This window comes from Macaca thibetana, chromosome 8, assembly GCF_024542745.1.
Source record: "Macaca thibetana thibetana isolate TM-01 chromosome 8, ASM2454274v1, whole genome shotgun sequence".
In the NCBI taxonomy this organism is placed as follows: Eukaryota; Metazoa; Chordata; class Mammalia; order Primates; family Cercopithecidae; genus Macaca; species Macaca thibetana.
This window is the reverse complement of record NC_065585.1, coordinates 63,951,133-63,975,814: the sequence shown is the minus strand read 5'-3', so window position 1 is coordinate 63,975,814 and position 24,682 is coordinate 63,951,133. Positions and strand designations below refer to the sequence as shown.

Here is a 24,682-nt window from a genome sequence, read left to right as displayed (position 1 = left end):
GGCAGATTGCTTGAGCTCAGGAGTTCGAGACCAGCCTGGGCAACAAGGTGAGTTCCTGTCTCAACTAAACGTACAAAAGAATAGCTGGGTGTGGTGGCTTGTCCTGTAGTCCCAGCTACTTGGGAGGCTGAGGTGGGAGGATCATTTGAGCCTGGGGGCAGAGGTTGCAGTGAGCTGAGATCGTGTCACTGTACTCCAGCCTGGGCAACAGAGTGCCCTGTCTCAAAAAAAAAAAAAAAAAGTACTTAGGTGTTACTGGGTTGATATAGTTTATTTCTGTCCATTCTTTCTTCCTCTTAACTGCTTGCCAGTTATCTACTTTGTTGAGCCTCTATTCAATTACTAAGTTAGTCTTCATTTAAATGATCAGAGGTTCTTTCATTCAGTAGTGCATATGATTATCATATAACATTTATTCATGGGGGGTGGGGTTAATGGAAGATAACTATGAGTTTTGGGCAAACCCATATCTCATTAATTATGTTTCAGTGGGAACTCCATAGTTTTTCAACTTATTGTAATTGGGGAGTTTACATTCCCCTGATAAAAGAAAAACTTCAGCTGAATTAAATTTAAGAGAGTTTAATTGAGCAATGAACGATTCGTGAATTGGGCAGCCCCCAGAATCACAGCAGATTCACAGAGACTCCAGGGGTGCCTCATGGTCAGAACACATTTATAGACAAAAAAGGTAAAATGGTGTACAGGAATTGGAAGTGAGGTGCAGAAACAGTGAAATTAGTTACAGCTCGGTGTTTGCCTTCTTTGAACGCAGTTTGAACATTCAGCAGTCTATGAGTGGTTGAAGTATGGCGGCTGGGATTAGCCAGCACTTAGCCATTGTAACAGGTGCATACTACTAAGCTGGGTTTTTTATTTTGTGTGACTATTAGGCTAGGTTACAGTTCATCCACAAGGACTCAAATGTAGAGTACAGAGTCTGTCTCAGGCCATATTTAGTTTGCTAGAACACCACCATCATGATATTGCAAAATATTTTTACCAAGAAGCTCAAAGCAATATTATTGAATAGTTATGAAATCAATTGAAAATAGGTAAATATTCTATAACTAGTTGTAGAAATGGAAAGATGTACATTCTGAGTCCAATCTGAAATCATTGCCTACCTCTCTTCAACCTTCTCCTTCTATATCTGTAGTTCATTAATATCATCATCTATCCAGAGACCCAAGAGGTGTCTTTTCATCTCTATGCCCGTAATTTCCTACATCTTATCAGTAGCCAGATCCCTTTGTTACACCAACTACTTACGTCTAAAATTAGTATTTTTTCTCCCCATATCCTCTGCCCTGGTCAAGCCTTCATTGGCCCACCTGAACTGGTCTCCTAGCTTCTGATCTCAGCATCCCCCGTGCAAACTTCAAGTGCCTCGGATGGAAGCCCCTTAACTCCTTGCCATCATATGTACAAATCTTGCCTGCATCGCCTGCAAGGCTGTGAGTTCCAGCGGGGTTGGGGGTGGGTCTGTCTGATCCACCTTTGTGTCATCAGTTCTAGTACAAAGCCTGGTAGGTTGGCTGTGAGTAAACCTACATGCTATTCATCTATCTGTTTATCCACCGTCCATCCCTTCAACATATATTTAGTGATGTCTTATTATGGGCAGGCACACTTGTAGGCGAATGAGAATATGGAAGTAAACAAAATAGATATCGCTGTCCTTAGATATGTTGCTTCTTACACTGATACATACACTTAAACCTTTATAAAGACATTTTATAAATTTATGGAGTCAAACAGATCAGTGTTTTCCTCTATGATTTGTGCCTTTGTGCATTGCTTAAGAAATATTTCAGTTTTAAACCATAATAAAGCCATAGTAAATTTACATCTCTCATAGCATAATTTTGATTAAGAACTCAGGCTTGGAAATAAAATTATCTGAGTTCAAATCTCATCTTTGCTACTAAAAGCTGGACAAATTTGTTAACTATTCTATGCTTCAGTGTGATATCATTGATTACCATGAGAATAATTATTTAACTCATTAAGGTTGTTTTGAAGATTAAATGAGCTAATACAATGAGATGCCTGTAGAATGGTAACTCATAAATAGTAAGGTTATATTATTGTAGCTATTATGTTTGTTTCTTATTATTCTCTCTTTAATCCATCTGAAATGTATTTTCATTTATGGCATAAGCTGGGAATTGAATTTTATGTTCTTTATTATTATTTTTGTGTGTGTGTGTGTGTTTTGTTTTGAGACAGGGTCTTGCTCTGTCCTCCAGGCTGGAGTGCAGTGACACAATCATGGCTCACTGCAGCCTCAACTTCCTGGGCTCAAGTGATTCTTCCACCTCAGCCTCCCGAGTAGCTGGGATTACAGGTGTGTGCCATCATGTCCAGCTAAGTTTTTAAAAATTAGTTTTGTACAGACAGTGTCTCACTGTGTTGCCCAGGCTGGTCTGAAACTCCTGGCCTCAAGTATTATGTTATGCTTCATATGGAAAACCAGCTTTTGCCAAACTTTTTTTTTTTTTTTTTTTTTGAGAGAGAGTCTGGCTCTGTCGCCCAGGCTGGAGTGCAGTGGCACGATCTCGGCTCACTGCAAGCTCCGCCTCCCGGGTTCACGCCATTATCCTGCCTCAGCCTCCCGGGTAGCTGGGGCTACAGGCGCCCGCCACCACACCCGGCTAATTTTTTTTTGTATTTTTAGTAGAGACGGGGTTTCACCATGTTCACCAGGATGGTCTCGATCTCCTGACCTTGTGATCCGCCCGCCTCGGCCTCCCAAAGTGCTGGGATTACAGGCGTGAGCCACTGCGCCCAGCCCAAACTTCTTTTTAAAATCTTTCAGTGGCTTCTGTGTGCTCCTAATATCACAGTAAAATTATTATTTTTTCTTTTTTTTTTTGAGATGGAGTCTTGCTGTGTCACCTAGACTGGAGTACAGTGGCGTGATCTTGGCTCGCTGCAACCTGTGCCTCCTGGGTTCAAGCCATTCTCCGGTCTCAGTCTCCACTCCACAGTAGCTAGAACTACACACATGCACCACCACGCCGGCTAATTTTTGTATTTTTGGTAGAGATGGGGTTTTGCCATGTTGGCCAGGCTGGTCTCGAACTCCTGACATCAAGTGATCCAGCCGTCTCAGCCTCCCAAAGTGCTGGGATTACAGGTGTGAGCCACTGTGCCTGGGCTATCACAGTATAATTCTTGATTTGATCTACTCTGCTCTGTAGAATCTGGACCCTGCCTGTCTCTCGTATTTCCCTTTTTTGTGACTCTGTTTCTGTGGTTCAGACACCCTGCTTTCTTTTGTGGTCCAGGAATATACCAGTGTCTTTTCCTCCCTGGGGCCTCTGCACTTGCTATTTTCTCTTCTTGGAAGTTTTTCTCCCCAGGTTTTATACTGATGCCCCAAGTCATTCAGGCCTTCCCTGACCACCCAGTAGAAAAGGTATCATTCTTCCTGCACTAACAAACCAGGGCACTCTCTATTTTGTCATCATTTACTTTATTCCATCTTGTTTTACTCATCACATTTAGGATCTGAAATTTGTTTTGATTAATCATTTTTCTTCCCCTGCTAGAATGTAAGCTTCACTGGAACAGAAACCATTAGCTGTTTTATTTATTGCTGTATCCTCAAAATCTAGAACAGTGCCTGGGAAATAGATAATAATTACTTTAGTGAGTAGTTTGTACTTTTCTCCTGATCCAAACAGGCTTGCTTTCTGGATGGCTAATACTGGTGACAGTACGGAAGGTTGATTTGAGGTGCTACAGAGTGACTTAGGATGGGGACTGGCCAGACAAGGGCAGGAATGGTGGAGAAGGAGATATGCCGGAGGCCTGGCAGGCTGGCTGGGTATTGATTTATGTGTGCTTGTGTGAGAAGATCCAGGTTTTCCTGACTTGGAGCCCTGGCATTGGCTGTGCACCATGCCTGGAATTTCTTTCACTGGCTTATTATTTCAGTCTCACATTAAATGTAACCTGCTCATAGAGGCCTTTCTGGAGCCCTTTCTGTAAAGTGGATCTTCAGAGACTTGGTACAATCAGTGGAGACATCGAGATACTGAATACCCCAAGAATTTAAACGTGCATGCCAAACGTTTAAAGGTAGGCATAGGCACTAAGGCCATTAGAATGTGAGCTCCAGTGAGGCAGGAGTTCTGTCTCTTCTCTCTCACCATGTTTCAGCTCCTGGCACATAGTAAATACTCAGCAAATATTTATGGAATGAATCAATATTTGGTTTTTCTGTGGCTTGTTTTGTTTTCCTGTTAACTTTGCTTTTCTACTTTGATGTTGAGATGATTAATTTTTTTTCCTTTGGGCCTAAACATTTAAAGCTGTTGCTTTGAATGACGTGTCTGTTTTAGAAAACACTCTGCCAGATTGTGGTGCTGTTTATCTGCATGTCAGATGTCTGCCTTCTTCCCCGTGCCACCACTTTTTGGGCTGGTTTGACTTGGAGGACATCCCTATCTTGTTACCCTGGCATCTCTTCAGAAGTTCACAGTTACAGAGAAGCTTTTGGTGGGGGAAGAGTTCAAGTATGAAATACTAAGATTTGATAGGCACTAGTTCAAGACAGGCTTGTAGAACTATGGATGATAGAAAGGTAGGAGAATTCAAATCAAATCAAACATTTATGCAGTGCTTGCTGTGTGCAGGAAATTGTAGTATATGCTACGGGGAATATTTCAAAGTTAAATGTGCCCTGAAGAGCAAACAAGGCAGCTGGGAAAGATGATTCCACTCCAGAACCACCACATTTACATTGGGACATACCGAGGGAGACATTTTGGAAACAGATGTGATGCCTGGGAGACAGTTGGCTTTGGAGTGCCGAGGTCTAGCCTTGAGATTTTTAAGAATCATCTAGGATGAGAGCAAACATTAAAAATGGCGACCTCAAAAGTACAGAAAGGTCCTGAATAATTCTTCAAAAGTGAAAAGAATCGTAGTGCAGATTGCATTCACAGAGGCAGAAAGATGGACCCAAGGAGAACATTTTTAAAAAAACAGTAACGATAAAGGCTGGACTGTTTGGCTTACCTTAACTAGGGCATCAGAATTCTCCACTCCTCTTAATGAGCACTTGGTAAACGTCTACGTCCTAGAATCAGCAGTACACTCACTTCTGACAGAAGTGGAGAGTGCTCCATTCTACAGATAACAGAGAACTTTCCAAACTGCTGAGTTTCTGGAGCTTCCATTTCCCCAGGTAGCCCATGTAGGAAACCAGGATCTGTGATCCAAAGACTCAGAATAAACATTTCTTTTTCTTTCTTTTTTTTTTTTTGTGAGACGGAGTTTCGCTCTGTCGCCCAGGCTGGAGTGCAGTGGCGCGATGTCGGCTCACTGCAAGCTCCGCCTCCCGGGTTCACGCCATTCTCCTGCCTCAGCCTCCAGAGTAGCTGGGACTACAGGCACCCGCCACCACGCCCGGCTAGTTTTTTTGTATTTTTAGTAGAGACAGGGTTTCACTGTGTTAGCCAGGATGGTCTCGATCTCCTGACCTTGTGATCCGCCCGCCTCAGCCTCCCAAAGTGCTGGGATTAGAGGCGTGAGCCACTGAGCCCAGCCGAGAATAAACATTTCTTAGTGCTGAGCCTCCACACGCAGAATGGAGTTGTGATTCATACTCTGGGAAAGGAAAGAAAGTTCTGCCCATGTGGTGAGAAAGGAAGCCAGGGTTTGAAACCAAGATGGCCAGGCCCTTCCCCACATCTGCCTCTAGGTTGCTATCATTACATCACGTGCAAGGAAGTAACTAGGCAAGATGAGACCCTTTGACATAGGGAGTGGCAGGCATTTGCTGATGTGGCGTGTGATCTGCGGGAGCCTCTGCCCTCTCCTCTATGCCCAAATGCTCCCAGCAGTCTCTCAGGAGTTTGCCATGCCCATGAGAGTGAAGGGTGGTTTTGCTCAAGCCTGTGATAGGCAGCAAGCTCCTTAAACTGTAAACAGTCTTAGGAGTAGGAGGGATATTCACTCACTGTACAGGAACAGTTAGTTGGGTAGAAATAAGCAGGCCAGTCCCTGGAGAAATATGGAACAGGGTGAGTATTTATAATGGTGCAGATGGGGTGGAACAGAAGGAGAAAGCACAGAAAAATCTCAGAAAGGGAGCCTGGGTTGTGGTGGGTCTTAAAGAGGCAATCTGGGGGGTTTGGGGTGTCCTGTAGTTACAGGGCACAGACAAAAAGAAGTTAGAAGCATGCCAAAGAGAACTCTCACTGCTTCGCCTTTTGGCCCCAAGGCCAGTCTTAAGTGACTAGGAAGGGGGCAGCCAGGTCAGATGGTGATTAAAGTCATTTGCTCTGAGACATCCTGCTGGGGCTGCATCCCCCTCACACACAAGCAGATGGGTTTTCCTCTTGGCCTGGGGAATTGTTTGCTCTCAGGTGGCATATCTTCATAGGAGTGCTTGGCAAGTGTGGGCAAATGCCATCAAAAATCTCCCAGCCTTGTGAAGATGGTCTCTTACCATTGACAGAGCACTTAGCACCTTGCCAGGTACCATGCTTAATATCTCATTTAATCCGCAAGACAACCCCATTAGCAGGTTCTATACTATAATCCCCCATTTCCAAATGTGGAAAGGAGGGCACAAAGAAGTCCAGCAGCTTCCTCAAAGTCATGATGGAGCTGGGATTTAAACTTGGGTCCTTTTCTGCAAAGTTTTTGATGCTAACCTCTACACACTTTGGTCTGATTACCAGGAACATTATATTATCTTTCCTGTTATGGTGGTGGGTTGACTGCTGGAATCCCAAAACCCAGGTAATGCATGAAAGATAAATAAATTAGCCATTCTTGACCTTTTCAAATACCAAATAAATTTTAACAAGCCTTTATATAAAACTGACTTTTATTACAATTGAAAAAAGAGCAAAGACAATTTGATAAGTGCCTTTAATTACAACATACCTGCTATTTACATGTAACCATACTTTTATATACAGCTTGAATAAGTTTTATTACATGTAAACTATAAGATATTACAAATTAAACTCCAGTCTTTTCTGGATATTCAGAATTGAAATACTACCGGCAGAAACACACAGAAAACAAATACCCATTTCAGTTCCTCAGGTACCATTACTGGTTGAATGATCAAGATCTGGTCACAGAAGAGAATTGGAAATATGCATCAAAACAAAACTTATTCTTAACGTGACTAACAGTATTGTTATTTAAACCCTAAACATAATTAATAATTGGATCATTAAAAACACAACTTCAATTTATATAGCACCTTTCTTCTGAAGAGCTGAAAGCATTCGTGCTTATCTCTATTATTTCGTTTGTCCCCATAACATCTCTATGAGGTAGGCAATGGTTGGTATCATTATCCCCATTTTGTATATGGAGAAACTGAGGCACAGAGAAGTTAAATCATTTGCTCGAGGTCACACAGTAAAGTCAATGCTGGAACAGGGACCACAGCCCTGTGCTCTTGTCTCCAAAACCAGTGCTTCTCTTTACACTAAATTGTCCCATTTGAGAATTTAATTCAACAACTCAATACACTTTTCCAATAAATTTAAAAATGTACATTTTTTTCACCCATAAAAATTTTTGAAATACTGTGAGCAAGATACAAACACTCTGGGATGCATGGTAGACAGATGCTACACTCTTCTAGAAAGTGCTTATGGAAATGTTTATCTTATTTTAATGAGGAGTTTCTTTTCCTAGTTAAAACAAAGTAGATGTCTTTACAAGAAATATATTTGAAAGAATGCTTCTAGTCACCTACCCAATTATAGCTCTAGTAGCCATATTATGTTATCTATAAACCAGGTTTATTCCTGAGTTTAAAAAGAAGAAAATATCTAAATTATAAGTTAAATCTTTGAGATAATTTTTCTCATTTATACACATTTACTCAAGAGACTCAGAGTGGCAGATAGGGAATTGGGCCAACACATTTCCCAGAGAGACATGAGAACTGAGAACCATAGGGGCAGGAAGTCCGAATTTTGCTCTAATCCCTACTCCCTTCACCGCTCTAGAGTCAGCTGTATGGTTGATACTCCAAGCAAATAAAAAGATAATGTTTAAAAAGTATCAAGGTCACAAGCTTACTAGAATGCTCACAAATGTTTGCTGACTTGAACGCAAAGTTCAGCTTTCCTGACGCTTTCCACATTGCTTGTCCTCAAGACGGGAGCATTGCTGCAGGCACGGCCATCTTCCAGGACGTGGGCGGGGCAGTGGTGGGGCAGCACATAGGAATTAAATCCTAGCATGGCTCCAGGAAAAAGAAGACCAAGTCCTATATTCCAAAAGTAAAGTTAAAAAAAGCAAGCATGCTTAAGGGGTGGGTCATGAACACCATATCAGGTTCATTTATGAGTCTTCCATTAAAAATACATAGAGGCTTGTGAAAGGAATGCTGAAAATCCTCAACCCATAGACTCAGGCTTTTAGTCCCAGCCTCTTCTCCTAGAGAAGGGCACTGCTGTCTTTCAGGGAAGCCTTCACTACCTACATGAGGAGCTGAAGATTAAAAAGAAAATTCTCTTTAAGCTTAAGAAAGGAAAAGGAAACCGTTTGCTTTAAACTCACGGTTTGCAACTTGTTGAGTTAAAAACCAAACCAAACCAAACCAAACCAAACCAGGACATGACAATAAGAGAGTTCTGAACTGTAGGCTCTAGAGAGCGACTGGTCCTTCTTTTAGCCTTAACTGTGTCCTATTTAGAGTGCCTAACAGGTATACTAGGGGAACTTTAAAAAAACTAAATGTATAAAGAGAATGAGCAGAGAGAACTGTTCTGCTAATTTTGAAAAAAAAGATACATTCTAGAATATCCATTCAAAGAGTTAACTGTGAATACTTACAGCAAAGTTTTACAAAACCAAAATGAAACACGCTGGCTCCTGAAGTATGTAGAAAATGAGAACTTTTAGCAGCTGCACCTCCAATTCACCTATCCTAGGACCTAGAGGGTGCTTGGTTTCTCACCCCAAAGTCAGGCAGTTTGCTATAAATGGCCAAGTTATTCTCCATATCTGGTAGCTCTACCTTTGCATGTGAAGCACTCACAGTTTTCTTAGGACCTGGGGGATCAGCGCAAACTGGCTGTAACTTGACATCATCCTTAGGCACTGTTTCCTGGGGGAGAGGGTGCAATGGCTTCATGGCGAAAACATTTTACACTCAATTTGCTTTAAAAATGTTTTCTTTTTCTTTTTTTTCTTTTTTTTTTTTGAGATGGAGTCTCGCTCTGTCACCCAGGCTGGAGTGCAGTGTTGCGATCTCAGCTCACTGCAACCTCCGCCTCCCAGGTTCAAGTGATTCTCCTGCCTCAGCCTCCCGAGTAGCTGGGACTACAGGCACATGCCACCATGCCTGGCTAATTTTTTTGCATTTTTAGTAGAGACAGGGTTTCATCATGTTGGCCAGGCAGGTCTCAAACTCCTGACCTCAAATGATCTGCCTGTCTCAGCCTCCCAAAGTGCTGGGATTACAGGCATGAGCCACTGCACCCGGCCTAAAAATGATTCCTTCTTATAAAAAGGATTTCTTCCCCTTCACAACACTCAGCTTCCTTTTTGTTTCCTGGCAACTATGGGTCTGGTGTTGTCATAAGAATCTACCTTCCACATGCTGGACAGTGGGGGCTGCCGCTTGAGGAGACCCAGGCCAGATACAGAGCACTGCGGGGAACATAAGCTTCCTTGGTTAGAGCATGACGCTAACATTTCTGCCTCTGTGACTTTGATTCCACCACAATTTTTTAAAAGTTCTTTTCCATGGCCCCTTAGTGTCAACCATTCTTCTGAAAGAAGTGAGCAACAGTGTACATGTTTTGGCAAAAGTCATGACAAATAGCACCAGCATCTGCCGCCCTAGGTGGACCTGTGGCCTCACTTTGGCAGCCTGTGAGTTGGGCAGAGCTGTGGTGAGGCACGGTTCCATGCTGGCTGGCAGGGTCTGTGATACGGCAACACTGTGATTGGTACCGGAAAGACATAATGACACATCCTGTCAATAGTAGACACAGAAGGCTGAGTGGGGAAGAGACCCAGGGATATTGCTACGCAAAGCGGTAGGCCACCTAAGTACCAGGAGACAAACTGAGGTGGGAGGAAATAGTGACTTCATGGCCTCATTCTTTAGACTTACTCCTTAAAAGGACTAGATCCGGGGAGGGAAAAGTAATCACAAAATGTTCAAGCTAATAAGAGATACTTTTGGACTTAAAACTAAAGTTTAAAAATTCCCAGCACGGAAAACAACTTTCTCACTCTTTTGTGAAGTGGACAATTTGACCATTACAAAGACCTTTTGAAGCAATGAATGAAAATGCTACTAAGTGTCATGAATTATCTTTTAATATTTTTGAGTAACGGGAGTACTTTAATACTGATTGGGCCCATGTAATAGACAATATGTCACTTTTGGTGTAACTACTTTTATGAGGAAAAAACATATTAACAATGAAATGCCAATTCCTATTTATGACAGACCTTTTTTGTTTAGCTATATTTCAAGTTTCCCCAGAAAATATGAGGCATGTTAATACAACACAATTATTTAAAAGGGAACAACATTAAAACATTTTACTGCTGCCAGTGTAACATACAGACATCTGAGAAATGACAATTATCAACCTTTGTAATACAAGATTATGCAAGGTGATATGAGGCAACCCAAGGACAGCACATTTTAAAAAATACCCACAGTATCTAACTGGCAAGCCAAAAAAACTTCCTGTATTAAGAGAAATGATTACTGAATTGAATGCTTTTTAAAAAATGTCTTTTAAACAAAAATTCTATTTCACTTTTCATGTTACATTAAGAATTTGGAATATTATTTTTCAGTGAAGTCAAAGAAGAACTTGAAAAAAGTAATGACATACTTCACAAATAGAAGAGACTGGATGTAAACACAGACCTAAAAATGAGCAGTAGGATAAAAAAGCCATGAATGTTTGTTCTCTTCTGGACCATGATTTTAAATTTTAATTTGGTAATTCAGATCAAGATTCTAATTTATCATGGTTTCTGGACTGATCTCTTTAAGTTAAACACTTTCAGTCTAAGTGTGTTCAACTTGCCGAAAGCTACTGTCAGGAAAAATGTATTTAAGAAAAGATACAACACAGGGCAAGAAAATACTACTGTACAATAAGGAATTTAGATTTTACTGCAAATAAAGCCATATTTGATATTATAGACACATGTTTCTATTTTCACCTCAGTCACTTATTAACACCAAACATTATACTTCAACTTTTCCCCATTACACAGTACAATAAGCCTGTCAAGATTTTCAGGAAGTAACCATCAGTACCTACTGTGCTTCCAGCAGCCAAAGCTAAGCTGGCTGGGTACCAGAAATCAATACCTTCAGGAGAATGGCATCACAAGATTGCATGGACTTATATTAACTATTACAAGGAGCACTGGAAGAAAACGTCATTTGCTCATTTACAAAATCCTAATTGAACTAAAGCTCTGTAATTATAGCCACGGTATCAGACCAGCTTTTTTGCACATCCTATCACATCGCTGCCTGCTGATGTTTTACACTGCCTATAAAGCCTCATAATTTTAAAAGGGAATGAAACAGAATGCCACGGGTGACCGACCTCTGCTCCTGCTACTTGGGAGTCACGTTGCCTTGGCTTCATCCTGGCTCAAGGTTACTAGTCGCTTGCTGCTTTAGGCCACATCTTTTATCTCTTTACATTTCCTCCTCTGAGGCTGAGTCAGAAGTAAGTCACATGTATAACAGAACTGTCTTAAAATATCACTGTTTTTCAGCCAAGAGAATTATGGATGCAATTTAAAGTCTAAATATATTAATTGGAAAAATTAAATTAGACAACTCAAAGTTTTCCTGTAATTATCAAATGAAACTGATTGAAAAACTTGTTCCTTCTAATTCTGCTTTTCCAACAAAAGTTCATCACACTAGCAGGATAAACATTCAAAATACATAATAGAACATACCCTAATTAAGCACCAGAGTTGTGTCAGAGCCAAGTATATACACACACACGTATATGTATGTGTATATGTGTGTGTGTGTGTCTGTAGTTTATTACTGGTTAAGTAAATGCTCTAATTAGCAAAAATCATGAGAAATATATATAGTGACATAATGTGGTTAAATTTTAGTTCTCTGTGTTAACTACTTACTGTTAATTTAGTACTCAATTAGAATTAACTCTGGGATTTTGAGGGCAGATAAATCAGTAATTAGCCTTTTTCCCACAAAGAATAGTGGTAGCTTCAAAAGCTTCAACAGACCTAATGATGTAATTTATTCAGGACAGAAAAAAAATATGTAGCTAACATTCTGGCAAGAATTACTTTCTTATAGAATTTAAGATTTCTTCAAATATTTTCTTTTCTATATAGCATTTTGCTCTTGTGTAGTTATCTGCCTAGGATACAGACAGGATATTGAGACTATTTCAGAAAGTAGACACACTAAAAACATTTGATAAATTAAAAAAATTTTGCATAAAACAAAATATGTGTTTATAGTCCTGCTGACTATACTTAAGAAATACCAAAAGTAGCATACAAAATGCTTCTAAACTTTCAAAATATCTGAATAAAAACAAAGATCCTACTTTTAACTGAGATAGATTTATAATTCTTACTTACAAGATAAAAAAAGTCCTAAAATTTATTTTTAAATTTCACATAACCTGCTATAATTGGCTGTAGAAAATGGATGTCAAAATAGAATTTTAAATATACAAATTGTTTTTGATAACTACCTTTCGTATATTTTATTTAAACTGTAGCATTAGCTCAAGATGAAACTTTTTAAAAGAAGCCACAGGCTTTTGTTGAACTCAAAGATTCAAGCCCAGATTCTGAACAAAGTAATTTTTGAAATTTATGAAAAACTATACTATACATTCAAAACAGTGATAGTGCCTCAGTAAATATACTTCAGTAAAATATCCAGTGCTCCAAAGAGCTGAGCTGTCTTTCTAAGGTTCACTCTGCTTCTCTCCTCCAGCCCTCATGGCCTGTGCTACCGTCTATTCTTTTAGCGTTTATGCTGGAGGGCCTTACAGTTCCTTTAAAAGTACACTGAAAATACTTCATATCACAGCTTATTTTAACCACTGGTTCTCAAATTAAAAGGTATATTTCAGTGCATATTTCATGGCCACATTGCAGAACTAGTATTTGAAAACTTCTGGGGGATATTTTGGTAACAAAATTGCAAAATTACATGATTATTTATGAGCTTTCTATAGAAAGGTTATTTATTTATTTATTTATTTTTTTACTTTAGAGATCATACCTACTTCCCTGCCTTTTTGATAAGTAAGGCATGAAATGAAACACAAGTTTTGAGCTGTAAGGTGCCTATAAAGGATATCACTACAGCATGCACAATGTTAGGTGTGTAAGATGACATGGCTCTTACCATGTACTAAAGAACCCCATCATGTGAGAGGCTGCTGAGTCAAAGTCATTAACACAAAGCAGTGAAAATCACCAGGCAAAGCAGTGCTTATGAGAGACTGGAATTCAGAGAAATGCAAGGTGCAAACTTCTCTCTAATCCAAGGGTATTCTGCTATGATCTTCTAATCAATGATGATTGTGTTTATGCTCATGACACCTTCATGGGCGAGACCAGGCTGATTGCAAAATAATCACAACAACCAACATAGCTCACTTCGCAATGTCAGAAATGCAATGTAGAGCAGTCACAAAGTCAAACCATGAATACAGGGATGGAAAAACATTCCAGTGAGCTGGTCTCTACAATTTTTAACACAGTTCATCCTCCCAATTATATTCTTTGCCCATAAAGAAGAAAAACAGCAAGATTATTAAATCCAAAAAGTCACAGATGTCACAATGGGATGAAATAATTTCCTCATTTTTTTTTCTTTATCAATATAGAAAAAGCTGTCTTTCCATAGCTCATACCCATAATAGCACTTCAACTAGGCTCCTTTGAAAATGAAAAGTGAACAAGTTTCCTAATGCCGGCCTTATAAGATCTAAAGAGATGATTAAATTCAAACCAGGCTGAGCTCTTAATCTGAGCTATTTCAGCCACTGATGTTTGTAAAATATAGGAAGAAGATTCCAATAGGCAATTTGCATTGGCAAGCACTGGACTACAGAATTCATCACTGTTTTCTGAAAAAATGTAATTAAACTTTAATTGAATTATGATACTTTTATGAGGTTTATAATTCACAGCCACCTCTCATCATATTTTGTTCTTCTTTCCATTTTTACCCTTTCAAATATTTCAATATTGCCCACCGTAAACCAATGAAAATGAATAATTATTTATGTACTTTCCATTTATTTCTCTAGGGGTCTCGGTAATTTGGATCAGGAGCTCCAAGTACCATTTAAAAAGGTGAGTCTTTAAAACCCATCAGTGTTTTAAACACTTGATTAGGAAAAAGATAACAGCTCCTTGTAATGATCTAGCTTATGTGCTTTATGATATCTTTTCCAAAGGAGAGTATAAATCATTGTACATAAAATCAAAACAGTTAATATACATTTTTTTCTGGCACTTTTGAGAAATTAGGCATTGAACATAAAACATCTTATAAACTTACATAACAAAAATAAATGTTTACATTTTAATCTTAGATTACCTTAGGGTAGCAGTTAACTTATGAGATGCCACACTGTTGGTGTGGGCAGTGGAGACCATGGGAAATACACATTCACGTGCACAGCCCTTCGGAGATGGACGCATGGCTGCCATCCAAATATGTGGTCTGTGTCCCAACATAAAGATTAAGGCTCTCTGTTTTGAAGGAATGAGTTCTGGGCTTAAACAAGTATAGAAGTACCACAATACTCATGGAAAATACTGAAAAGGCTCGGACGAGTTTTCAAACACTGGGGGAAACACGTTTTTGACTAGAAAAATAAAATAAAGCATCTAAAACTGACTTCAAGTACTTTGGGGAGAGGCTGCTGATATAGAGTGCCAAAATAAGAGGGAACAAAGATGGAAGAGACTCCAGGGACGTCCCTCCCCAGTCCCTTCAGCTGCAGGGTCCAGATCCCCAGGTGCCGACGCGCAGCTCTTTGGGGAGGACTGGCGACCTGGGCAGAAAGCAACAGCCATGGTTTGTCGCCATCCTAAAACGCCTACATTGAAGGCAAAGGCCAAGCTTCGTGTGAAAATTTCCTTGGAATGAACCACAGGAATCTGGACATTTCAAGGGGGAAAAAGCCTTAAAGTCAATAGCAGACAGAGAAAAGGAAAGAGGGGAAGAAAAACCTGGTCCTTCCGAATGGCAGTAGTTCAGGCTGGGGGCCTTGCGGTCCTTGGTGAGTGCAGTTTTTCCATACAGCTTGGCCTTCCTCACTAATGAGATGAGACCACTGACAGATGGGGTCTTTTGCGGGCGGTGAGGGTGCGGGAGGGAGATGTGCTTGGGTGTGCCTGTCCATCTGGCAGGCAGGGGCACACTCAGGTGCAGCCTAGTCCGTACCTCTCTGTCTCAGAAACTGAACAACTGGGAGAACAGTCAGGGCCTCTCCAACCATCTTCAGGGGACTAAAGCAGCATATGAAGTATAGGTTTGTGTCACTTCTTCTCTTCCATGGAAGAAACGCCCCCAGAGACTGATCACAGGCTACCCAGGGTTGTCCTCTGGGTTGCTAGAGCCTGGTAATATCTCTGCCTTGCTGCAAGTCACTAATGCTCTCGTAGTCGTTCTCCTTCGGGACGAGACCGCGGTGGCCATTGGTCCCCAGGGTGGCCTTTTCTTCCTCTCTGTGGAGAGTCTGTATCGCTTCATAATCAGGCTCTGGCTCCTCGCCGGGCCTCCCTGCTGGTGGAAGTGTGCTGTTCGGAGTTTTTTCGAAGTCTTTAACAGTAGCATAGAGATCATTACAGGAGGAGGGTGACCTCTGTGGGTCCTCTTGAATGGAGGTGTAGGTGGACTCTGGCACTGTAAGTGACTGTCCTGATTTATTCCCTAACTGTCCAGGTTTATTCACCGATGAGTACATAGCAGAGATCTAGGAAACAAAGGAAGAGCTGAATAAACTTCCAGCTGTGACTTCCCCCTCCCTCTTTTTAGTGACAAGCCACATACTGAGCACTCCTGGGCTTCTGTGTGTGTGTGCTCCTTAAAGATTTGTTCTTTCTTATCTGTACTAATTATGGAGCACATTACTAGAGAATAATTACACACATCTTCAACGGTGTTAACGAGATCAGTCATATTCCCTCAATTCCATGAAAACCCAGTTCTCTTGGGTCTGCGGAGGAATTTGAGGAGAGGTGGGGTGGAAAGCTCCCGAAGCTCCCGGAAACCTGACCACAGCATTGTGTTTTATTTCATTTCTATATCAGAATGATATTTTGCCTGAAAAAGGGCTCCACTGCTTTACAAAAAAGGACAGAAAACACATAGTAGACTAGTGATTCTCAAAGTGTGGGCTGTAACCAGCAGCAGCAGGATCTGGGAATTTGTCAGAAAGGCAAGTTCTCAGGCCTCACCCCAGAACCACCACATCAGAACCTCAGGGCTGGGGCCCAGCAATCGGTGCTGATTCTGATGGCCAGTAAAGTGTGAGAACCACTGAATTAGACTACTCCATGCTTCCTGCATCACAGTGGTCTCCAATACCCGTTGCTGGATTCTCATTGGTGGTACACATATATCTGAAAAGGTATTCCTGTCCATTATTTTTTGACTTAGTTGTGTATTACTGGTTAAACAGACATTGACAGACCAGGTCTAGTTTTATTCAGTGGGAAAACTCATTCTGGCTTGCATCCAGCCAAGTCAGAAATAACAACTTACGGGATACTATTTCCTATGGTAAGAGCCAGTGGCTCTCCAAGCACACCCTCACAGTCCTCACAGTCTCACTAATAAATCCTTTATCACCTCCGATATCAACAGGGATTTCATTCATTGTGAAGATTAAATGTACTGATTAGGAGACTTTTGGGGAGTATTACTTTATTGTGAAAAATCATGGTTGGAAATAAGTAAAAATACCCTTCATTACCTGTGTTTATTTTTATCACAGTGATTTGATTCATTCAAATACCCAGGAAGTACATGAACACGCTTCCTCACAGATGCCTGGCTTCCCAAGGGCTGAGGGACATTTTCCTGCTTTCCTTTTTCTCACATACTGTGGGTGAAGTTTCCAGCTGGCCTCAAAAGCTTCTTAAGACAGGCCTGCCACATGCTAACTGGTCATTTGCATGAGAACTTTTCATTACAGGCTGGTGGCTGGTTCAGTTTGGTGAGGCCTTGACAATCCCAAGGGTTTACAGTTCAGAAAAACAGTCTTTGGAAAACTCTTGCCATGTTGATGTGACTATCCTAATGAATATGAAATTATTAACATTCTCACCTTAGAGGTTTTCATGAAAAAACTGCTCTCAAGATAGAATAATTATAATTTCTTTGAATTTAGGGAGAACAAAAAAAATTCACTGCTGTTTATACTGAAGTGCAAACACAGAATTTATTATCTAAATGGTGGTCTAAGCCAAAAATTACATATGGGCAGATGATAAAAGGGTAAATAATGGATGACAGTGGTGAGGGGAGAGGCATACCAGTTTATTCATCACCTGGTAACATCGAGGAGGACAAATGTACCCTGACTTAGACTGGAACAGTGAGAGTCAGCCCCTCACCACCATTTGCTTCTCTCCTCAGCTTTCTTCCCCATGGTCCCTGCCATTAATGCCCCTCACTCTTTGTAAGAGTACTTGGTCTTCTTGGCCTTTGTCCTCATTCGTTAACTTGCAATTTAATATTGACTCTGGGAATGAACCTAGTGTGAGGAGGGTCTCACTGTGCATTTCAACTTTTATAAAAGCTTCTTGAGTCTTCTAATATTCCTTTTGACTGTTTTCTATGACTATTATGACTATTATTTTTATTTTGTATACAGGTTTCTCTTCTAGCCCCCTTGCTATTTAGCTTCTCAATTTTTCTCTTTAAAACTTTCATCATTATTCCTCAGTCTGTAAATTGTTGCTATATTCTCATAAGTTACTCTCTTCCTTTTCCCCATTTCTCTTCTTTTTCTAATCAATCCTTTCCACAACACTCTGTTAAATTGGGATAACAGAACTTAAAGCTCAGATCTCAGCTTCAGTCTGGACTGCTTAACATTAAATTACATAAATACAAAAAAACCCTTTTATATTTATTTTTCCTCTTTGTCTTAAAATGAATGTCTGTGAGTCATAGTTATGTCATGTTAAAAATTCATCAGTTTAACTAGGTCCTGTTTCAATTGTAAGATAAGAAGCAAATTACCATTTTACATAGCCTGTAATTTCCAGAATTCCTATATATTTTATCTTCTTGTCCCAAATGGGATCACTTTGGCTGCAGAGTAGAAAACAGAGTGGAGGGAGGCCAAGGAGCTGCCAGGGACCAGCAGGAGGGGACTGCTCTGGCCTAGGGAGGGGCAGCTGCAGTGGGCTTGAGGAAGGTGGGTACACAAGGAAAACAGTTTGGAGGTGCAACTGATGGGTCTTGGCAATTGACTGTGTTGGAGGACAGTGAGGAAAAGGAAGTATCAAGATGACCCCTAGGTTTTGGTCTGTGCAACCAGATAGACAGATGGCTGGTCCATTCTGGAGGTAGAAACATGGAAGAGGGTGGGCAATATCACCTAGGGAAAGCACTTCTGCTCCTTAAACATTCAATGTGGGAGTCTATCTCCATATTCTAATGTTTTACTCAGAGTCCTATAGGAAGTGATGTACCTGCATATGTACTTTGCTCTTGTACGTGTACACAATTTGCTCTGCTAGGAATTCCAGATAGAAGCTATATGCAGTTAGATCAAAAGGTGTTTAGCTCTCTGAGCATAGCTCGACATTTTATATATATATATGTGTGTGTGTGTGTGTGTATACACATATATATATTTCATATGTATATATGTATATATAATACTGGCTTTAACAATTTTAATCTTTCATTGAAAATCTAACCTGTGAATTTTGCACCCTGGTGCTTGGGAATATGCGATCTGCTCTTGTTGGCTGCTATGTCTGACCCTCGCTCCAGCCTGGAACTGTACTTACTGAAGTTAATCTGCTCTCAGCATCCACATTTCCACACGGAGACCTCCTCCTTCTGTCTCCCGGGAGGGAGCAAATTCCCTACATCCACCTGTTCTAATTTCCTGAATTTTCCAACCCATGATTCATTTCCTTCTGATGTGGTCTTCCTGACTGCTGACTGCTCCCATGCTGGAATGTTTTTCTCCCACTCTTCTCCCCTGCCCTCTCTATTTTTCCTGACCCTGCTTTCCTGCTCAGTTTCTTTTCCTAAGCTGACTGCTTGTCCTGTCATCCTTCTTGTCTGGTCTGCCCGTCAGTCTCTCTGAGCCATTATAAAACCAACATCCCAAGTCTTGATCTCCAACATAGGCATAGGAGAATATTTCAGCTCTTTCAAAGGTAACATTACAGTGCATGTATTCAAGGGGAGAAGCTCTATTCTTTAATACAGGAGTTTTCTCTTTTTAAAAAGAAACAAAACTTACCTCTTCTTCCGTGAGAGTGGGGTCTTCTTCCCGAGACTTGTATGACAATGAGCTAAATCTCTGTCAGAACAAACACAAGCCAAGGAAAGTAGTTTGATGTTAACAATCTAACCTTTCTTTTGCACATGTTTCCTCATATCTGTCTAGAAGCGTTTTCAAATGATTTTTATGGAACCAGGAAGAAATTATAGGAAGAGAAACAAACACTTATGCAATCTATTACATGTACGATGTTCAGGGATATCTAGTAGTATTATTCTTAGAGAAATTTCCTCTAATTTTGTATTTGAATCTGTAGGTACAAAGAAGCCAAAAGAATTATTTAGACTACTGTTCGAATTCCTAATTGTCACTGAAGCATTGGTCATCCATGGAGGATTAATACTTAAAAACATGCTGTTTCTTTATCAAATGCCTGAATTTTATATTCTACAGTTTGCTGGTGTTATCAGAAAGATCCTTAAGTCATTTGGAAACTTCAAAGCTAATGGAGAAAATGACTCACATTTTGTGTTTTGCCTCCTGCCTGATTTCTCAATGATTTTGGCTCTTGGTTTACTGATTCTCTAACACATCCCTTGTCTTAATTTTTGGTGACCTCAACAAACATGTATCCTAAATCCTGCCTTTCAGTTCCTTGACTTCCCCTGCTCCCACTGATCTTGTGCTCTGTGTCCCCTCTCCATGTCCACCCCTGACCTCAGCACCCTCATGGTTGCACCCGGGCCTTTCTAAACCACAGCCTCTCCACCAGCCCAGCTCCTTGCAACCCCTTTCAGACCAGTGCTCGTGGTCAAAGCTCACTCCTTCTGTAACCCAGTTCCAATGCTCCTTCAACACCATTGGGACCCATTCATGCTTTCAACGTCTGCCCTTCTCCTTGGTGTCCTGTACTGCTTTACTAAGCTTAAGCTCCGTAGTCAACTGCCAATCATATGTGAACTCAACCCTCTAGTGAGTCCTTAAAGCAGCTCCGTATCATCTGATGCTTCCCCAATACACCCAGTCTCTGCTCAACTCACAGTCTACTTTGCAGCTTCTCCTCTTCTCCCTAGACTTCCAACACCTCCTCACCTGTTTCACTCTGAGCAGATGATCTTGCTTCCTAGTTGGCTAAGAAAACTGAAGGAATCAGAAGAAATTTGTATGAACTCTTACCTCCACCCTCAGCCTCTGCATTAATCTATTTTCTTTCCTCCCTGTCAAATGGATTTTCCATGTTCTGCCTTCAGGCGATCCCCTCTTTCCTACACACTAGACCCTGTCCCCACATACCTATGTGTGAGTACAGAGCCAGGAATTCTCCCAGTGTAGGATCATTCCCAGCCACATGCAAACATGCTGTTGTTTCTCTCATTCTAAAAACAAAACAAACCCAGTCCTCTGAAATTCTACCTACTCATTATCTCACTTCCTTTTTTTTTTTTTGACAGTGTCTCACTCTGTCATCCAGGTTGGGATGCAGTGGCGTGATCTTGGCTCACTGCAGCCTTGACCTCCCAGGCTCAAGCCATTCTCCTACTGCAGCCTCCCAAGTAGCTGGGACTACAGGTGCACACCACCATGCCCAGTTAATTTTTGTATTTTTTGTAGAGATGGGGTTCTGCTACATTGCCCAGGCTGGTCTCAAACACCTGGTTTCAAGTGATCCACCCACCTCGGCCTCCCAAAGTGTTAAGATTACAGGCATGAGTCACGGCGCCCAGCCTGTCTCACTTTTTTACAGCAAAATCTTTTAAAGAGTTGTCTAAAAAGTCAACCAAACCATTCTTCTCTTCCTATTCTCTTTCTAATCCATTTCAGTCACGTTTCTGCCTCTACCATTCCACAGAGCCTGCTCTTGTCAAGGGCACCAATGAGACTCATCTTCCCTGACCTACTCGCTGCACTCGGCAGAGAGGCCTGCCACTCCTTCCTCCCTGGACATGTTCTTCACTGGCTTCCAGGACTCCACAACTTTCCTGTTTTTGTTTCCTACTTTGGTCTCTTCTACTGGTTCCTTTTCCAGATCTCTATTCTTGGAGCTCTGCCAGCCTCTATTTACACTCACCTATCCTGTGACCTCATCCAATCTCATGACTTTTAAAACCACATTCTGTGGATGACTCCCACATCAGCAAATCCAGCCCCGGCCTTTCCTCTTTACCCGGCTCATCAATACAGCTACCATCTGATAAGCTCTACTTGGAGGTCCAATCAGTCTCTCAAGCTAAACATATCCAGTCCTGAATGCTGGATCTCCGACTCAACCTGCTCTGCCTGTATCCTCTTCCCTGCGTGTTGGGCCCAGCCTCGTACTCATCACTCTCTCTTCTTTATCTTACTACGCTTAGGATCCATCAGCAAATCTCTTGGTTCTGGCTTAGCTTTTCTCATCACCTCTGCTGCCTCTGCCCTGATTCAGGCCACTGCCATTTCTAATCTGGTTTATTAGAGTCGCCACCCAATTGGTCTCCTCACTTCTACCCTTTATAGTCTATTTCAAAACTGGAGTCAGAGGGATCCTTTTTTGAAAGGATGGGTTGTGCCATTCTGCTGCTCGTGACTCTAGTGTTCAGACTATAAGCCAAGGCCATCCAGGATCGAGCTCTGGTTCTCTTTCTCCTCACTGCTGTCCTTGTTCTTCCCTCTCCAGCCACAGCAGTCCCCTCCTCTCCCTTAAAAAGCCAGCTGCAAGCTCTAACCTCAGGGGCCTCACACTGGGCATCCCCTCTGCTTCATGTGCTCTTTCCACAAAAGCACAAACCTCACTCCCTTAGCTCCTTTACCTCAAATGTCACCTTCATAGCTGGGCAGACCCTGACCACTCTATCCAAAACTGTACTCCCCACCTGTTTTCTCAGTCCCCCTTGTTCAGTTCTCTTTTTTTCTCTTGCAAACTGTAAACTTTATGTCTGTCTCTTCCCACTAAGATGTGAGTTCCACAGGGCAGGGATTTTGTTCACGTACACGTTTTGTTTCCAGCACATAGAAGACTGTGGCACACAGCAGTGCTCATTAAGATCTTTTGTTAAATAAATGAATATTAAATACTTCAAATTCTCAGTTCACTTAAAATCAGGGTTGTTTATATAAAGATGATGGATTACTCATTTTTACTATATTGTGGAAGGATAATTTCATTTCCAGATGAGTATTTCCAGTTTTTAATGTGAAATCTGGAGAACCGTTTACTAGCGATGGTTAGACAACTCATCCTCTTATCTTTCTAATGCTCATAAGCAAAAAGCTTTATCTGGTTTAGGCGTTATGAACTTTACATCAGGTTTACGGTCTTTGGTTCTATGAAGGGCAAAAAATTGGACTGCATTTTTGCATTTTATGAACATGTTCATAAACCCTTCTATTGGTGCTGTCAACAGCTGATTTCATGGATAATACGAAAGGTTGAAATGCATTCAGAGACCAGCACAAAGAATGACTTTCTTGGTCTAATTTGGACAGAGTGAGGGGTCGCCTCTGGCCATGAACTACAGAAGGTTTTCAAGGCTACTAGTGACTGGCTAACCTGCTACTTGTCCTTCCTACTAAAATCTGAATAGAAGAGAGAACCTTGCTCTTTTTCTATGTAGAAAACAGAAATTAGTTATTAGTTGCCTGAAGCAGATGGGCCTAGTTAAATCCCAAAGAGATTTTGACAACTAGGGATGTGAACTTCACCGTGGCTCAGATATCAAGTTATCAGACATATACAGAAGGCTGTGGATTGCTAATGCATTTTAGAGCTTTGTTGAATATCTAAATTGAGGAAGTATAGGTTATAGTTTAGAAATGGCCACAAAATAAGATCTGTTGGTTTATATGAAGGTTTGTACAATCAAATATAACCAGGGGCACCTGTGAGTTGGTTCCCATGGTGCCTGTTGCTATGCATGCTGATTTTTGGCGATCCTGGAAGGGTAAAGGTCACCATGCTGCTGAGGCAGCCAACAAGCAGAATAGGTAAAATGTGTGGGCAAAGAGTCCAGTTTCTCTATTTAATTCCTGGACTTCAAAATGAAGCAAACAAGATTTGGCCCTAATTAGACATGATGGAAACAATGTGAAAATATCCAAGTAAGGTGCTGAGAGAAATATTTGATAAATGTAAGTTTTTGGTATTTTATTACTTGGAGGGGGAAAAAGCCAAACACAGCTTACATGAACACAGCTCTCATCATTCCACAAACTGGGAAGTGTTTGCAGATATTTCCCAGAACAGCTCCAGGGCCAGCTAGATTCCTAACCAGGACAGGAGCCAACAAAGGCAAAACAAAACGCCAGCGCCCACCTTGTTAGTTTCACTGGTCCTGTCTGTGGCACTCTCTTCCGCCTCTCCCGCTTCCTTCTCCTGAAGGTTTTCATTCTCGTCCAGAAGCTTAACAGGGACAGGTGGTGGGGCCTCCTCTTCTAGATCACATGAATTTCCAAGGATACTCTCTACATTAACACTTTGGCGACACTTTTTGTTTCTGTCCACCGAGGCATATTCGGCAAACTCAGCTTTGCCTTCAGTCTGGGGCCCTGGGAGCTCTTTCGAGGCGGAAGTAGGCTTTGCCTTGCCAGTGTGGCCTTTCTCCAGGTGTGCAGCTGCAGCCACCTCCTTGATCTCTTTCACAGTTTCGTACAAGCAGTCCTCCACCATGTTTTCTTGGGAGGAGCTGTCCTTGAGCACTTCATAGGGCCCTTCCATCCCCGGGCCCTGGTCCCCGTCCGCACTTCTCACTGTGAGCATGGTGTCCACTGCACTCTCGGGAGGGATTCTGGGCAGCTCCCGACTCTGATGACATTTTGGCTTCCCCGTGCTGTCCTGGGAATCTAGCAGATCCGAAGCCGATGTCTGGACTTCCTCGTAATGCTGCATGCAGGTCAGAGTACTGTCCTCTGAAAGAACTAAAGCAGCACACACATTAAAAGTGGAGAAAGGCAACTCTTTCAATAATCGTTACCAAGAATCAGGTAATACAAAGTTAGGTTAAATCAAGATGCGTGCTTTTTATTTAAGTCTCAGGCGCAAATTATAGTTGCTCTGACTGTCAGTTGGTACCCTACTTCAAACACAGTTTAAAATAAAGCTGTTCATTATATCTTTCCCAATACAAGATTTAATAAGTTATCTTGGCTATAAGTATAGTTCACAATTACTTCCCTTAATGTCACTCCAATGAGACTCTTGTAGGCAGATTGTCCAATGTGACCAG

The 24,682-nt window shown here is 41.3% G+C and overlaps 1 protein-coding gene across 3 annotated transcripts in view; it reads right to left on the bottom strand.

The window, feature by feature from the left end:
• Nucleotides 1-6,832: 6,832 nt before the first annotated feature.
• PAG1 (phosphoprotein membrane anchor with glycosphingolipid microdomains 1) overlaps nucleotides 6,833-24,682 on the bottom strand; it is a 141,386-nt gene continuing 123,536 nt past the window's right edge. For all 3 annotated transcript variants that reach the window (XM_050802231.1, XM_050802232.1, XM_050802233.1), the window contains 3 exons: nucleotides 23,773-24,374; nucleotides 19,503-19,562; nucleotides 6,833-15,983 (listed from right to left, as the gene is read on the bottom strand). In XM_050802231.1, coding sequence (XP_050658188.1) covers nucleotides 15,621-15,983; nucleotides 19,503-19,562; nucleotides 23,773-24,374 — 1,025 coding nt within the window. In that variant the 3' untranslated portion in view covers nucleotides 6,833-15,620. The remainder of the gene's footprint in view (nucleotides 15,984-19,502; nucleotides 19,563-23,772; nucleotides 24,375-24,682) is intronic.